The 16,065-nt window shown below is 41.4% G+C and overlaps 1 protein-coding gene across 1 annotated transcript; it reads right to left on the bottom strand.

The window, feature by feature from the left end:
* Window positions 1–3,550: 3,550 nt before the first annotated feature.
* Window positions 3,551–15,865, bottom strand: PARL (presenilin associated rhomboid like). The gene is made up of 10 exons (XM_033069038.2): window positions 15,800–15,865; window positions 15,508–15,703; window positions 14,711–14,851; window positions 12,267–12,315; window positions 10,842–10,937; window positions 9,321–9,470; window positions 8,888–8,958; window positions 7,491–7,592; window positions 5,597–5,694; window positions 3,551–3,936 (listed from the first exon to the last, which is right to left on the bottom strand). The coding sequence occupies exons 1-10, from the start codon at window positions 15,844–15,846 to the stop codon at window positions 3,819–3,821; spliced, it is 1,068 nt and encodes a 355-aa protein (XP_032924929.1). The 5' UTR covers window positions 15,847–15,865; the 3' UTR covers window positions 3,551–3,818.
* Between the last annotated feature and the right edge of the window lie 200 nt (window positions 15,866–16,065).

The following is a 16,065-nucleotide window of genomic DNA, read 5'->3' as shown; positions in this document are numbered from 1 at the left end:
GTTTCTAGCCTGGTGTATTATTAACACCTCATTCTAGTCCAGATTTGCAGCTGCTCCTGAAGTGAAGGAGGACTAGAAATGTGCATATGGACTGGGGCAGAACCTCTCCTTGAGTATGAAAAACAGTCATAGGATAAAAAGAAATTCTTTTACAGATGATCCTGTTGTCCTAAATATCTGATTTAGCACTTGCCCCTGCTGCTAACAGTTTTGATTTCACCATCCCCCCTCCTCACATGTCAGCTGGGGCAAGGAGATTCAGAAATGTTAGGTTAGAACATTTTGATCCCAACACTATTAGATGCTGTGTTTCATTTGTTGTCTGAAAACCCCACAAATGTAATTCTACTTTTAGGAATGTGCACGGAGACACTTAGTAATTTTCTGCTGCTCTTGGTTTTCTGGAACTGCTCTATTCTACATTGTAATTTTTAAAAATAAATAATATCTAGTAAAGAGAAACAGACTTTTCAGCCATAGGAGAAAACAGAACATCTGTTTTATCATGTTATCACTAGCACAGTACAAATGACGCTCTGATCCTTGTTCCTAGGCCTGACTTAGCAAAATACATTGGCGAATAAATCGGATGTCTCTGCTCATCCTGTGCCTGACGCTTCCTAGTACTGAGTTCAGCTCTGGCACTGCATGTCTCAGAGCCCACCTACAGCATCAGGGTGTGCTTTGAGCAGCTGCTCATCACAGCTTGTAGGATGAAATTGGCACAAAGGCTAACTCAGACAGGAAACCAGAAGATGCTGGATGAGATTGAAAAGTTGTCTGCATTTGGAAGATTTGTCATGATTAAAAGCTTGGGAGGAGGAGGGGTGGAATACTGCAACACTAAGACAAAAGCCATCAAATCAGAAAGCAAAACAGCTCTTGCTGCCAGGAATGGGGGCTGAAAGCTCAAACAGTTTTAACACTAAAATGAAATTCCAATAGAGCAGATCACTGAAACAAATTATTCCTTAAACATGGCAAGGCTAAAGACAACTTTAAAGCCACTGAAAAAGGATGAAGAATTGTGTCTCTACATGATTAACCCTGACTTTGTACTTACTGCTGTTTTCCTACACAAACACTAGCTGTTTTCTTTGCCAAGTGTCCACATAATCACCACATTGTATTTTAATTCACAATAATCTCTTTGAAAAGGGTGGGGAAGGTCTTTCTGTGTGGTTGGGGTTTTTTTAGGTGATTGCTTCTTCCTCTTGTTTTTTCTAGGGTTTTTTTTTGTCATCCTTCTAATTTCTTTGTCAGCCAAAGGTGTAACTAAATGCTGAGATACTGACACATGCTGATGCCACATCTTGCAAGAAAGGCATCTGCCTGCCAGAAAGGTATCTTATGTACATTAGTGAGCTGTTATAACTCCAGGGCATTCCTTGTCTGAGTGACTTGAGAACTGGTTTTCCTATTGCAGTTTTAAAGCCATTTTGGACAGAAAAGATAGTTTGTCTTTCCCAGACAATGCTGCAGAAAGGCAGCAAAATTACATGAAACCCACTGCTTAGTGAAGATTTTTGTACAACCTTATATATGGTACACACCTCTAGCATCTCTATAAATGAGGAAAATAGAGATACTGAACAGCCTTTAGAAGGGTGAATGTTCTTATATCGAAAGTTAAGGTGAAGCTTAGGCATGAGACCCTCAAATGACAGCCACTGGCTGAAAAGCTGGTGACTTCCAAACCTCTGTGGCAGATCCAGAATGTTTTCTTCAGGTGCTTTGAGTCCCTTCCTGCAAACTGAAAGGGTGCAGCAACATGCTGCAGGGAGGTCTAACACAACACAAGTGGGACTCCACTCTGCAGATGATACAGGGCCAGGAGGTGCTATGGTGGTACATACTGGTGCTATATTAAAGAACTTAATTGCAAGCTTGGCTTATCTTGCTAGACCTGTAAAATACGTTCTTCAGGTTTTATGCACTGTATTTCCTGCAGCATGACTCCCTGCTGCTTTCATCCAGGATCTCTGAAAAACTCAGCAAATACATAATTGTTGAAGAGACAAGGTAAGTTGTTGAGTGGACAAGAGGTAACACAAGAAAGAGAAATGGGGAGGAAAAAAAGAGTGGACAAACATAGTAGATGCAAACCCAGCATGTGAAGTAGTCTGAGGTATGGCTTTTGAGCTTCTCTGGCATGAAATGCTCCCTTAGGACAAGCCTGTTCAGTGGCCAGCATCTGCTGCTGGCTTCTCCCTGGCTGTGGTGCTGTGCTGTGTGTTCAGCTGCCCTCTCTGCTGCAGGCAGGGCTGCACTGTGCCTGAAACTCTGAGAACTGGCATGCTTGGCCAGAAGACCACAGCACAGAGCAGGAAAGGGACTAAGTGATAAGACTGGAAACTGAAAGCCAGAAAACTTCAGGAGCAGAGCAAAGGAAGATTTAGGTACTCCAGCTCCTTCATTTTTCAGTGTTTATGTTGACAAGCAAGTTACAAATCCTCAAGTGCCTCATTTTCCTAATGAAGAAAAAAAATTAAACAAGCACTAGCCTTGGACAGGGAATTTACATCACTTTTATACTCCATCATTTATTTAAAACTGGTGCCACTTAGCATTGTGTATTCCTTTTCCCCACAGAAAATTTATTTTATGTGAGGCACTGCTGTAAAGTAAAAACACCCCCAAGTTGCTTCTTACACATGCAACATGTTCTCAGGTCAGTCCATGTGGAAGGACTAACTCAGCTGACAGAAAAGAGTTAAGGGCTTGCACCCACCAGCTTGTGTCTGGGCAGATTGCTCAGCCTTTTGCAATGGGCTCAGTATCATCCTTACACAACAGGCACGGATAGAAGCACACCCCAAATCCAGTTTTTACTTGTCAAATAGGAACATTGGTCATGGTATTACCCTCGGCTTTACTTGAGTAGTTACTTCAGGTTACAGTGTTGCTGATCTCAGGCACCTCATCGATTTTTGCTGAAGCTGCTTATTTGCCAAAACTGGCAGATCCTGAACCAGATGTTACAGATTTAAAATTCTCAGAAAAACCTTAAAGGAAACTAACAGTACAGTACAGTACAGCTTAAAGAACACATCCCTCCACCCCACCCCCAAATCAGTGCAGTGAAAGAATACAGAAAGCAGTTTAGTTCATGGCAGAATACCAAAACCCCAGTGTCATTCTTCCCCTGCACGTAAATATGAAAAGGATATTTAATTGTAGTAAAATCTAACAAGATCTGAAAGCTTGTTGGGACTCAACAGAAATGAAAACCTCAAGCTGAATAAGCCACAGGTGACAAAGCTGGACCATTAAACCAGTACATAAGCCTTGGCAAACAATCCAGTATTGCTTCATGTATTTCAAGTTTCAAATCAAACAAGACCATTGCCTCACTTTGTCCAATCTTTTCACCAATAAAAACCACTGAACTTTACCATATTTGCCTTATTTGAGTCCTGCTTTCCCTTCTATCATCTTGTATTGTCTGGCAGACATTAGAGGTATGTGTGATCCTTTAACTTCCTCAGTTCTGAAAATGTTTATCTTCGTATGTATTAACCCCATTTTTTTTAACAGAGATTTAGGTCACTTAATTGAAAAACATGTTTTATTCCACCTTTAAAAAGGTAATGCAGACTGTTACCTCAGAAAGCAATAGGAAAAAACCCTTTATTGTTCCACCTTTGTCAGAGTTCATTTTCTATGGATATGCATTTTTGTAACATAATTTTGTTACATTAGAAACCTCAGCTCCTTAGAGGCTTAATGTGGAGTAGCAAAAAACCCTTCAAAACCAATTCAATCCCATGTCTTCAAGTAAGATACCACTTGGGCACAAGGAATCTCTGGGATTAGAATCAGTTAGATCTTCCACCTCCTCCCTTTCCTGTGTTCTTTGTCCTCATTTCATGCCAAGCTTTCACCAGTGGTTCTCTGTTCTTCCATATGAGCTCATGGCCGTAAGTCACGTACCACCTGGGAAAGAAAGTCCAAGTTAAAGTTAACTGCAACTTCTCTCTGCATCTGAGGGAAAACAGGCTGAGCACTGAAACCAATTAAATGCTCAGTATAGGAGACAAGATAAACTAAGGCACAAAGAACAACATGCTTGGAAAATGGCAGGTAAGCCACTTGTTCTCTTGACTCCAAACAGTTAACTTCAATGCTCCTGTTAGTCTCAGTCCTGAGAATGAACAGTTTTCATGCCTTTAATTTCAAGCTGTTGTGATTTTTACTTAGAAAGCCATAAGTTATTTCAATTTAAAATACTTGCTTGTTCTGATCCTTACTGACAACACCAAGAAGTGTTGTTCCATTCAAAATGAATTTTCTTCTATATGCACCTAAAGATTAATCTATCATTGTTCTAGATTTGTTTATACTCACAGACAATTATATATGCTAATACATGAATATCAACATAAGTCATTAAGCAATGGAGGTTATGGTGGAGAGGCATGAGGGGAAGCAATCACATGGAAATAGCTTGAAGGTTCTCTCCCAAGCCTAACCTGAGTCCTGAGGAACAAAAACACTTTTCAGTGAGCCAGCAGCCAAGGAATTGGCCATTCCTTTAAATCATACTAAAGTGGGAGTCAATGTATAGAAAATACTTTGGCCATTCAGCATAGGTCCTAAATAAGGCCCTCTTTTAGGATGAAGTAACCAAAATCATCACTGAACAAACTGGTAAAACATACATGTAGGTGACGAAAGCAAGAAACTTGCCAGCTCCAGACCATTTTTACTGCAACTGCTATCCTTTTTTAATGTGTGAATCTGCATTGCCAATGCAGATTGTTCCTTCATTGCAATGAACAAGCTGATACAGATCCATCAGGACAGAAAACAGTTATGAATCAGCAAGACTACATCTGATGCATTTGTGGTACCAGAGAAGGGGAGAAAGGGAGACTGTACAGCACACAGCTTACTGACACCAAAGTCAAGAAACAGGAAACTATTTGGTCTACAAGCTGGTTTGCTTTAAGTCTGGCCTAGTGAAATCTCAGGTAGGCTTTTCAAATGCCTAGATGAAATATTTAAAAATGCATTTAGCAATAGGTGTGCAGTTGAGTAGAAGGGGAAAAATTCCATGTAGTTCAAACATGGAACAATACAGAACTGTTTCCTACAAACTTGCTTCTAGTAGTTCTTACTAATTAGGAAGGCTCCCCACAAAGGCAATACAGCAACACTGAGAAAACTGCACGAGAGGCTGCTGAAAGGAATTTGGCCTGAGCTTTTATTAACCCTGTAGCTCTATGTAAATTGGCAATTAGACACAAAGACCTTTTTTTAGGTCTTTAAAGTTATTTTAATTTGTCCATTCTGTGTTTTGTGAGAATCTTTTCTGCCCTGTGACTCTCTTCAATGTGCTGGCAAGAGCAGAACAGAGATAGCCAGCCCAGGACCACCTGGCATCTAATCCATGATTCTAAGGTAGTTCAGCTCAATTCTTCCAGTTCATATGTTAACAGTGTTTTCCATAAAGGACTAAAGGGTAACAGTGAGTTGTATTCATTGCTAGTTAAGACAACTTTACAAAAAAATCCCTATGCTTCAGCAATACAGGAAGAGAGAAAAATACAGGATTAATTTAAGTGCAAAACAGAGTTAGTAAACACAGACTTACATTCCAAAGAGAGCTCCCCCAAGGTGTGCAGCATGGTCAAAAAGTCTCCAGCCTAAAGCAAGCCCTGCAGTGTCAAATGCAATTATGGCTTTTAAAGCCTAGAAAGGAGAGAACATGGAATGGACAGGATCAGTCACAGCATAAAATGGCCAATGACAACAGTTTTCTATTCTAGCACAGAGCAACAATTTGGAATAAAAAACATCCTATAAATTTTATAACAAAGAAATTACTATAAAAATTTGTTTTAAAATGAGAGACTCATTCTCCAGCTGTATTGTGCTGTCAAATACAGATGTGAGCAGGTACAGAACAGTGCAGGGTGGGAACATGTCCTTTTCAAACACTCAGTCTCTTTCAATCTTCATTTCTAAAGCTACAAACACATTCCAAACTTCAGGTCAGGAGAAAACAGAAATTACTTGAAAGAGTACATGCTATAAAAGACAACACAAAATACAACATACTCATTCTCCAATTCTGATGTAGCTTAGATTTATGTGCATTTGTGCTCCTGAATACAACTTTCTAGTGGTTGGAACACGCGAGGGAGCATCCCTGTTATCTGATACAAACATTTGTTGGAAGGCAGAAAATCAGGATGACAGTGAACAACCCCACAGGCAGAGCAGCATGAGTTGCTGCTGCACCATCTTCAGAAGACACAAGGCACCATAACTGTCAATACACAAGATTTCACTAAATGCCTCATTTCATAAAGACTGACAGATTTAATGCTAGGATTAAGTGGTACTTTCGGCAGGATTTCTTTCCTTAAGCATAGGTTAGAATAGAAGCTCCACTGCTATACTGCCTTGTTTAGTTTGAAAGCCCATTACAGTATAGGTAAGGTAGATTAAAGGAGTCTGTAAAGTTCAGATAAACAATTGCATAGAAGGGCTAACATCATTCCAGTGTTTCTACTGCAATAGCTGATATTGCTCTTGTTTTGCTGTTGCAGTGAGAACTTGTTCATGGCATTGCTCTCTGTCGCTCTGCCTATATTTCCTCCCTGGCCATCTTTTTTAAAAAAGATGCAGTTAAAGGGTAGCATGCAAAAAACCCCCCAAAAAACCCAAGTCAACTCAAGCAAAAGTGCAAGAAAAACATGAAGACTAGATCTAAGAATGTTTATTCAAATCTATAAGCTTCACTTACAAAAAGTATTAAATCTCATGATCTTGGAATGACCTGGCTTAACTGCTTTAAGCAGTAAAACACCTTTAAGTAGTGGACCAAAGATGATTAACTTATTAAAGCAAGTTAAGATATACATGAGAAGCTTTTCTTAAATGTGGCAGTGGGTGTGCATAAAAGAACTTAACAAAACAAAACGAGTCCTAGTACTACACATGAAGACAAGTCTCAGTAGCCTATTTCTAATTCCAACAGTGTTCCTAAAAGTATCAAAAAATGATATGCGAAAGAGGAGGCAAATATACCTCCAGGGCTGGAATATAATCTCGAGAAGTGAAATTTTGTTTGTTTCTCATTTTGATAAATTTTTCTTTAAAGACCACATTTACATCAGCCTGTTTCAAGTGTTGCTATAAAAAATATCACCCATCATAAACAAGAGGATGTGTTTGTAGGTTTGCTCAGACAGGTGAACCTGACTCCCTCCCAGATTCTTTCACTTCTTGGGATTAGATCTGAAACAGACCCATGGAGGATGGAATTTAGGAGAATTCTGAATTCACTACACTCTGATGTAATGATCCTGCTAGGCTGCAACAATTCAGAATCAATCCCTGGCACTTCCATGATCCCTCTGCTCTTTCAAAATAAATTTAACAGCTTAGAAACACAGAGGAGAGGACACATGCTCAGAACTGAAGAGCTAGGGGGAAAATGTTTTGAGAGTAGCATTTCTTTGAAGTTGAAAGGCACTTACACTTCCTGCTGTAAATGTGAACATCGGAAGAAGTATGATGGCCAGTTTGGCCTCTGGCATCTTCGTACACACGGCTGCAAGGACAGTCATTATAGCTCCTGACTGGAAATAGAGGAAAATACATCAAAGCAAGCTAAGATGTTACATAAGGGGTAATATAGTTTTCTGGATGTGAACATTATTTCCTTTTGGCTTTTATTTTCAAATGCAGCTCTGTGGTAAGCCTCAAAGTACAAAGCACCACAGAAAAGTTCAGAAAAAAAAAAAAAACAAGACACTAGTATTTAATTTTAGTATCTGGAATTATTGATACTGGGGGAAAACATTCTTCAAATTCTCATATGTAATTAAGAAAGACCCGCTCCCAAATTTAAGATAACAATTTCTGTAAATGTGCTTTTCCCCAAGTAAACCTTAGAAATCTAACATGTATTAATCAAGCACAGACACATCTGACGAAGGGAATCATTCTGAAGTTTGTACAAAATCAAGGAAAATAATAGATGGTCAGGGACAAAAATCTTTTGTCAATGAAACAAATAATTCCTTGGACTGTATTAAACTGACCACTGGCTTTTGTATCCCTGAAATAATCTCAGCAGAAAGGTTCTGAATGCAGTAAACTAATGCAATGTGTGGTAATTTCAGATCAGTAACACTAAGGGAAAGTAACTTGCTCCAGATATAGTTCATTCATAAGACAAATGGACAACACACAGACAGCATTTCCAAAAGTACTAGCTTTAGCACAGCTGAAGTTTTTCTCATTCTAACAGAATAATGAGAATCTGACTTTGGGCTTTTATCAAAATTATTTAGTACAGTAAGTTAAGCCTTTAAACCTGGCAAATGTCTAGGTTAACCTCAAATTTAATGCAAGTTAAGTGTTTTAAAACATTCTACAACTAAAAACACTTATTGGCAGCTTCACATTGTTCATTGGGTGAGACTTTTGGCAGGAGTGCTGCCCTTCCTGCACAGCATGCCCTACAACTTCCACTGGGATCACATGCTGAGTTTGATTGTTTGATTACATTATCTCTTCCAAAGTATTCTATTTTTAATTAGAGAAGACTGCTACAATTATGAAATACCATTTCTGCAGTAAGTTACATAACTGATCTGCTCAGGGACAAGATCTCCTGCTGTTCAGGACTCATTTACAACCCTCAGCATTAAGTGGTGTCAGTTCTGGACAGCTGCTGCAGCAGAGGTAACACTGGCAAGTTGTTGCACAGGAGAACCAGTTCGTACCTGGTTACTTGATTTGGGTAAAGCTTTCTAGTTTCCATTACCCCAAATATACTCTTGGTTTTTTAAAGAGGTTAAAGAATACAGCAGGCTTTCAAATTGGCTTCAAAGATCATAATCAGTCTCTCACATTCCAAGATACTTACAGCTCCAAGGGATGGTTCAAACCTTCCTGTGGCCATTTTAGCAACATAACTGACAAAAGTGGAGATAACCCCTGAAAAAGAGAAATTACTACTGGAAATGATGGCAGCAATGCAGACCAGCATCAGAAAGTACAAATTAACTGTCATCTTTTGTCACAAAAACTCCAAGAGACTGCATTAAGAGTTATTTTATTTTGGTAGTAAAGCAGGAATTAAAACCAGATATGGTTTTATCATATTTCAAAGCCCAGCATCTTAAACCCACCAAAAATCTGTACAACAGCAAAGTAGGACTGGCTTTAGTATAAAGCAACGTGGGGGACTGAACAATGGCCATCTGTCATCAGATATTTATTAACCAAGCATACAGTTTACTTGTATGAACATGTATTTATATTTTTTAAGTGTTGTAAATATATATATGTAACATTACCAGCAGAAAGATATACTGCAATGAACTGCTCACAGCCCAGGAGAGAGACAATGCTGCTGGAAAAGCTCCACAGAACATACATATTTGCTGCCATGTGGAAGAGAGAGAAGTGACTAAATGTAGAGAGCAGCATGGGAGAACACAGGGCTCCTACAAAACAGAAAAGCAATTAAGTCAGTATTTTAATTTGCTTCACTTACACATCATGTACACTAGAAATTTATCATGAGACACTACAGGCTAATTCTGCCTAGATTCTCAAATACAAGCAACATAATAAATCCAGCAATGGAACAAACTTCAAATTCCAAGCAATGCCTTTTGGAAAGGTAGAACATACACCTCAAAGATATGCAAGCTGTAATAACAGTCTTAGTTACGTACTGGAGATTGTTTAATAGGAAACATTATCTTATGATATGTGTCCTATGCTTTGAAAAAACTATTTTATTTTTATATATATGGTGAAGGATTTTTAATACATGAGTAGCCATATAAAATGAATTAGCAACAAAGATGAGCTCAGAGAAAAAACAGTTTTCCTTTTTGAAAAAGCTAATAGCTCTCCTCACTGAAACAGCAGTCTTGAAAATGCAAACAAGCCAATTAGCAGGTTTGAAGGTCAACATTATTTAAAATAGGAGTGTTTGGGGTGACATGCTCAGATCTGGGTAGCAGCTATCTTTAGCTTTGGAGTGCGTGGGGGAACTGGTTGAGTTTCCACATTTTCAGCAGAAATTAAGAGGATAGCAGGAAGTACCTTCCAAACACATTTGTCTCCTTGTCCTTTTAATTCTTTTCTCTGCTGTAGAAATGAAACCCCATTTTTCTGCCGTTAAATATTAGTAATTCTTTTTCCCTAGGTGATTATCTTCAACACATGTCACACACACTGAAAGCCAAGTCGGTGCTTGGGTTTGTTTGGGTTTTAATGTGACTCAAAGCACAGCTTTGAAGCAAGGACTCTACACAACCAACAGACTAATGCTTGTCTGCTGATGAAAGCACACATGCATGTGACTGATGATGGTTCTATCTACATCCCACAGAACATTAAAGGGGGGAAATAGTCACATTTGAGTCCAGTTTATGAATGGCATTATGAGGTACAGTTTATTTTCCTCCTTTGCTGAGTGGCTTGATTTGCACTCTGTCCAAGAAAGCAGTTTGGCTGATGTCACTGGGAAGAGCAACTCTCACCTTTATTCAGGCAAGAGCTGCATCCTGCTGCAGGCAGGAAAAGGCAAGATAGCAGGCAACAGTTTTGATGTTGCAATATTTAGAAAAGTACCAGTTGTGTTTGTTTTAAAAATCAGATCTGTTACTCCTAACATTCTTCCCCTTGAACCACTTCCTGCCCAGATGGAATAATGTGTTTGGGCTGACCGAGATTGCTTGTGGGTGATGGAGCTCTAAGTAAGCCACGTGCCACCTGAGAGTCTGCACTCAGTGTCTGCAGTGTGACCAGAGGTTCTATTACACCTCTGTGTAGGAAAGCCACCAAAATTATTGCTCACTTACTGGAGGATGGATTTGAGGTGAAATATGTAAACATAATCCGTCGCATGCCAGGCAGTCTCCACAAACAGAATACAAAGACATTTGCAGCGATGATACCTATCAAGAGGGGAAAAGAAAGCATAAAAGCAAATTACAAATGTAATCCACCATAATGCTTACTGAAAGCAAGCATTTTAAAAGGCAGCTTGTAGAACTGTACTTCTTTCTTCACAATTCCACTAACAACAACACCTACTTCTTACTTTGTATACAGTTTAGAAAAAGCAATGAAAAATACAGAAAGCTACATTTCTGTAGTGGAAGTCTTTAAGAAATATGACATTTAATTGCAAATGTTCTAACATATAGTGTAATGAATCCAACAGCCCAGAAAGATCTGTGCTGATAAGATTGAAGTTATGGTTTCAAACTGCTATATTCTATTGCAGAGTCAATTCAACAGGAGCCAGCTAAGAGGTCCCATTTCCTGCCCCTCTTGCTGTTTATTTCCAAATCGACTGCACAGTTGCATTTAACTGCACAAGAGAAGAATGGGGGAACCACAAAAATACACAGTACACATCCTGTCCATTACTGAGGGGGAGCTTTGGTTTTAAGAAAATTGTAAAGCTGAATTGGCATTGCTAGGGCTCACCTTTGGGAGACCAAATGTACAGCTTTTTACTTCACAGACGTTATTGCAATTTTACTTTACTTCGAGTAAGTGTGTAAATTATTGGAAACATAATGAAAATGTATTATTTCTTGTTTAAAGTGCTTTCTCTTATTCTCTCCAAGCATTTAGGTATTTAAAATGTTTTATAATAGCTGAAAACATTAGAGGTGAAAATAACTGTTAAACAGCATTTCAGTAATCTTACACTAACAACCTGTCAATACAGATTCAGTAACTACTTCATGTAGAAGATGTAGGAGATAGGGCTCAGCTATTGGATTCAAATCAAGTTTGTTTCACACATTACATTTATCTTGGGGATTTCAGCTAGCATTAGGCTAACCAATCAAAACTACATTATAACCAAAGGAAAGCTCAAAGGCTATTTTTTTGCTACTTTTCATATGTCATACTGCAAACATGTAACTATAGGTCATTTAATTCCCACATTTCAGTGGATTATACACACCTATTTCTTCTAAAAGCAATTGCTGTTTTTCATAATTTGTGAGAAAAATATTGCTGGGGGGGATTCTACTTAATCCTCCACACTCTCTCACACAGACACACAAAAACTTTTTAAAGGCATACAAAAAACAGTTTGAGAGAAGGAAGTGTAGCAGAAATAGCATAGGTGCAGGTGTAAATTTACACATGCTTTGTGCCCAACAACCTAAACACGGTATGAAAGCCACCTGTTTTAATATACTGTACCTGTTTGCCATATTTCTCTTCCTGTGAATGTCTAATACTTGTAAGCTAACACAAACCTGTCACAGTCCGCTGACCCTCAGTCAGGTTATTCCACCAGCTGTTAACCTGAAAAAGAATTGTTGTCCATCAATGCCACCATGAAGCACTTGCAATTTCAAAAACAGCCATGTAAGCTCGTATGTTTTTAAGAATGGAAAGTATTTGTTTGAAATCTGTGAAGTAAATCAGTTTCAGGTTTTTTTACTTCTGATTGCTTTAGCTTTTCAAGTCGACATTTCCTTACTGAAGAACAGCTATCTACCCTCCTTTTCATAAAATACCCCAATATGGATGAAGAGTTTCTCCAAAAAGAATGGGGTTATATCCTTTTACACAACTCCAACGGGCTTACCCTGCTTGCATTAAACAAAGATCTGGCCCATAATGCTGACTTTAGCAGATTAGCCAAAGTTAGCATAAATCCTGCCTCAACTAAGCCTCACCCTAATGCTAACATCACACCACCCACCTTTGAGTGATTCCACTTTTGTGCCAGGTTCACTTTTGCAGAGGTGGCTCACAAGATGTGGAATCCATTCCCCCTTGCGTCCAGTTCACCCAGCCCTCCTCCAAGTTTAAAACCCCTGAAAAAATTTATTTTGAGCGCAGTCAGCCCACAGACAATTGCACCCCCCTTTCCCTTCCTCAGCTTTTGTAATCATTTTGGACATATTTTGTTGCTACCTCAATGGCCTTCCAACCATCTTAAGGATTATTAGAGGCAGGGGAGGTAATGCTGTATGAAACAAAGTATTTACTATTTGATATCAAAGTAACAAATTCATTGCATTTTTTTTTGTTTAATTCTCTGGCAGAGGATTTTCTTCAGTGTTAAGAACACAGGGCAGACAGTTTTTCTAAAATACAAGGAATATACGCCCCTAAGAAACAACAGGGGGAATCCTGAACTCTTAGAAATAGAACTTACCCGTTGAAGATGGGGATTGGGAGTTTAAGCCTATTAACAACAGGGCAGTTTAATTTTCTTTTTTGGATAGCTAATCACCAGATCTTCCCCTTCAGGTTTTGAAGGAAAACAAAAGTATAAAGGCATAATTATTTAAAAATATTAAGTGCTGATTGCAATCTCCCCTGCAGTTCATATACACCAAGCAAGAAAGCATGCTGGAATAAAGGCAATTTTCTTTCTAGCAGCTTTTACATGGTTCTGTGTTTTAGATTTTTGACCAAGACAGTACTGATAGCACTAATGTTCTACATTTTGGTGAATGGTGTTTGCACAACATCAAGATCTTGTGCATTTCTCACCCTGCCGCTGCAGCTTGCAACAGGCTGGAAGGGGCACAACCAAGCAGACAACCTGAACTAACCAGAGATACTCCCTATTAGATAATGCCATTCCCCCAAAAGAGGGGATTTCAGGAGGTTTAACATACTTTTCTCATTAACTGGTTGTGCACTGGTCTTTCTGCAGGACATGGTGAGTGACTGCCTATGCATCACTTGTTTTCTCTCTTCTAACTAAACAATTTTTTGGTGACTGCATTATCTTTATCTTTCTTCTTCCCCAGCACACTGGGGGTTTGTGAGTGAGGAGCCACACAGAGCTCTGCTCCCACCAGAGTTATCCCACATGCCCATTTCCACAGCAGTGCTGGTGTGCCCCATACACATTAGAAAAACAGCTCCTGTGTGTCCTACCCAGGATCCCGAGCCTCTCCAGTTCCACACTCAACCCTGCTCCCCTTGGACAAGCAGACCTGAAAGAGTATCAAGCCTGGTCTATCACAAGCCAGTAATGAACAAACACAAACATACATGAATGTTTAGGTGAGTTTTAAGTATACTTAATTAAAAATTAAATGACTGCTACTTTTAGGAAGCCAACTAAATCCTGCAGCTCTTATTGTATTCTTGCTGCCAAACTCAAAAGTACTTGTGTGGAAATGTCAGCTCTAAAAGTAAAAAAGCCCTCTAAAACCTCGTGTATTTTTAAGGGTTTAGAGGCTGAAAATACAAATGCATTTCAGAAGCCAGAGTGCTAAAAAGTCTCAAGCATAAGATTGAGAATTTGATCTAGCTCTGTCCTCTGGGAATTCATGTTCACTTTTGAAAGCACTTCAGAAAAACATGTGTTGGGGGGTTTTTTATGGTGAAAAAGCAAATAGTACCTAGTGTAGTCAAACAAATTCATACTACTGAACCTCTCTCTCCTGCAGTTCTGGGTGGAGATGGTATTCTTCTCTATTTTTCCATCATCACTTTTGCAGCGATACTGAGTTACAGTTTTCTAGAACTAATTCTATCAGTTTTCTTTACAAGTCAACTTATCTACTGCAATTTTTTGAAAAGCCATTATTTCTCCAAATTCCAAATCCGACAAACCAGGACAAGTATCTGTTGTGCAAACGATGCCCACACCAGCGGAGATATGCGGCCGTGCCTCGCAGCTCGGCAGGGATCCGCCCCTGTGCGAGCAGCCGGGCCTGGCTCTCTGTACCTGCTTTCTGAAGTCGCCTCTCTTCTGCGGCCGCATTCTATCCATCCAGTCCGCTCGAGCTTCCTCAAAGTAGGTCTGGACGCGCGACTTGAGCGACTCATACTGCCAGATGGCGGCGGAGCCGAAGGCCGAGCCCGTGAACTGGGGGTGACACGGGACAAAGGCTCAGTGACCGCCGCAGCCCAGGCCGTGGCCGAGGCCGGGCACATCCCGGGTAACGCCACAGCCCGAGCGCGGCGAGCACGGCTACGGGACCCGCGGCACCGCCGGCCAGCGGCACTCACAGCACCACGGAGTCCTTAACGAGGGAAAACACCTCTAAGAGCATTAAGACCAAATGTCAAGCTGACACCACCACTGAGTTCACCATGCCCTCGAGTGCCACATCGCGTGTTCTTTCAGGGATGGGGACACCGCCACTGCTCTGGGCAGCCCGTTTCAACCACTTATTTTTTTCCCCCTAACATCTAATCTCAATCTCTCCTTGTGCATCTTGAGGCATTTCCTCAGGTTTACTGAATGTTCAGTGTCATGGGATGATGCTTTATCAAAAAGGTTCACAAACAAAACTGGCCAATTAAATTACTAAGTTCACCGAAATGGAATGAAACTGGGAGACCTTTACAATATTTCCATGGATTTAGCTTAAGTTACTTTGCATTAGCTCAGTAAAACGCGACAGTATCTGGCCAAGAACCCCGCGTTAACCCTGAGGTACTGAGAAGCGCAGCCCAGGCAGGGAGCATTCCCGTGAGACACACGGAATACGCTCCTCAGCGACCCGCAGGAGCACTTACCCCTACGGCGAACAGGAGCGGCTTGAGCAGGCGGCGCGGCGAGGGGCGGCCCGCGGCCGCGGTGGGCGACGGCGGGCAGAGGCTGCGGCGGGGCGGCGGCACGGGCCGCGCCTCGGCGGCGGCTGCCGGGGGCTCCTCGGGCCGCGGCCGCGCCCGGCGGAAACCCCGCCGCGGCTGCAGCAGCAGCAGCGCCAGCCTGCGGGGGAAACACGCCGACCGTCAGCACCGCCCGCCCCAGCTGCCTCCTCCCTCCCTTACCCCCCCGTGCCGTGCCGTGCCGTGCCGGCGGTACCTGTGCGGCCGCGGACCCGCGGCGCGGGCCCAGCACCGCCACGCCATGTTGGCGCCTCCCGAGCGCTTCCGGGGCAGCCGGGCGACATCTTCCCGCCCATGGCGGCGGAGCCGCTCGGTCGCCGCACGGCAGAGGGCGGGCGCGGCTGGCCGCGGCTCCCGGGCCGCTCCGCACGGCGGGGGATGGCGCCCCGCGGCTCCCGCTGCCGCTGCCGGGGCTCAGCGGGCAGCGCCGCGGCTCAGAGCCCCCGGGCCGCCATGCCGGTC

This window comes from Catharus ustulatus, chromosome 10 (genome assembly GCF_009819885.2).
Source record: "Catharus ustulatus isolate bCatUst1 chromosome 10, bCatUst1.pri.v2, whole genome shotgun sequence".
Taxonomy (NCBI): Eukaryota; Metazoa; Chordata; class Aves; order Passeriformes; family Turdidae; genus Catharus; species Catharus ustulatus.
This window is presented reverse-complemented; position numbering and strand designations above follow the sequence as displayed.

What these genes read in the sequence shown, in the direction of transcription:
- PARL (XM_033069038.2), bottom strand. Translation starts at nt 15,846, where the DNA reads ATGGCGTGGCGGTGCTGGGCCCGCGCCGCGGGTCCGCGGCCGCACAG. An exon ending in GGGTCAGCGGACTGTGACAG is followed by an intron (nt 10,938 to 12,266) that starts GTTTGTGTTAGC and finishes CCCTCTTGATAG; the next exon opens with GTATCATCGCTGCAAATGTC. An exon ending in TGCAGTATATCTTTCTGCTG is followed by an intron (nt 8,959 to 9,320) that starts GTAATGTTACAT and finishes TCTCTTTTTCAG; the next exon opens with GGGTTATCTCCACTTTTGTC.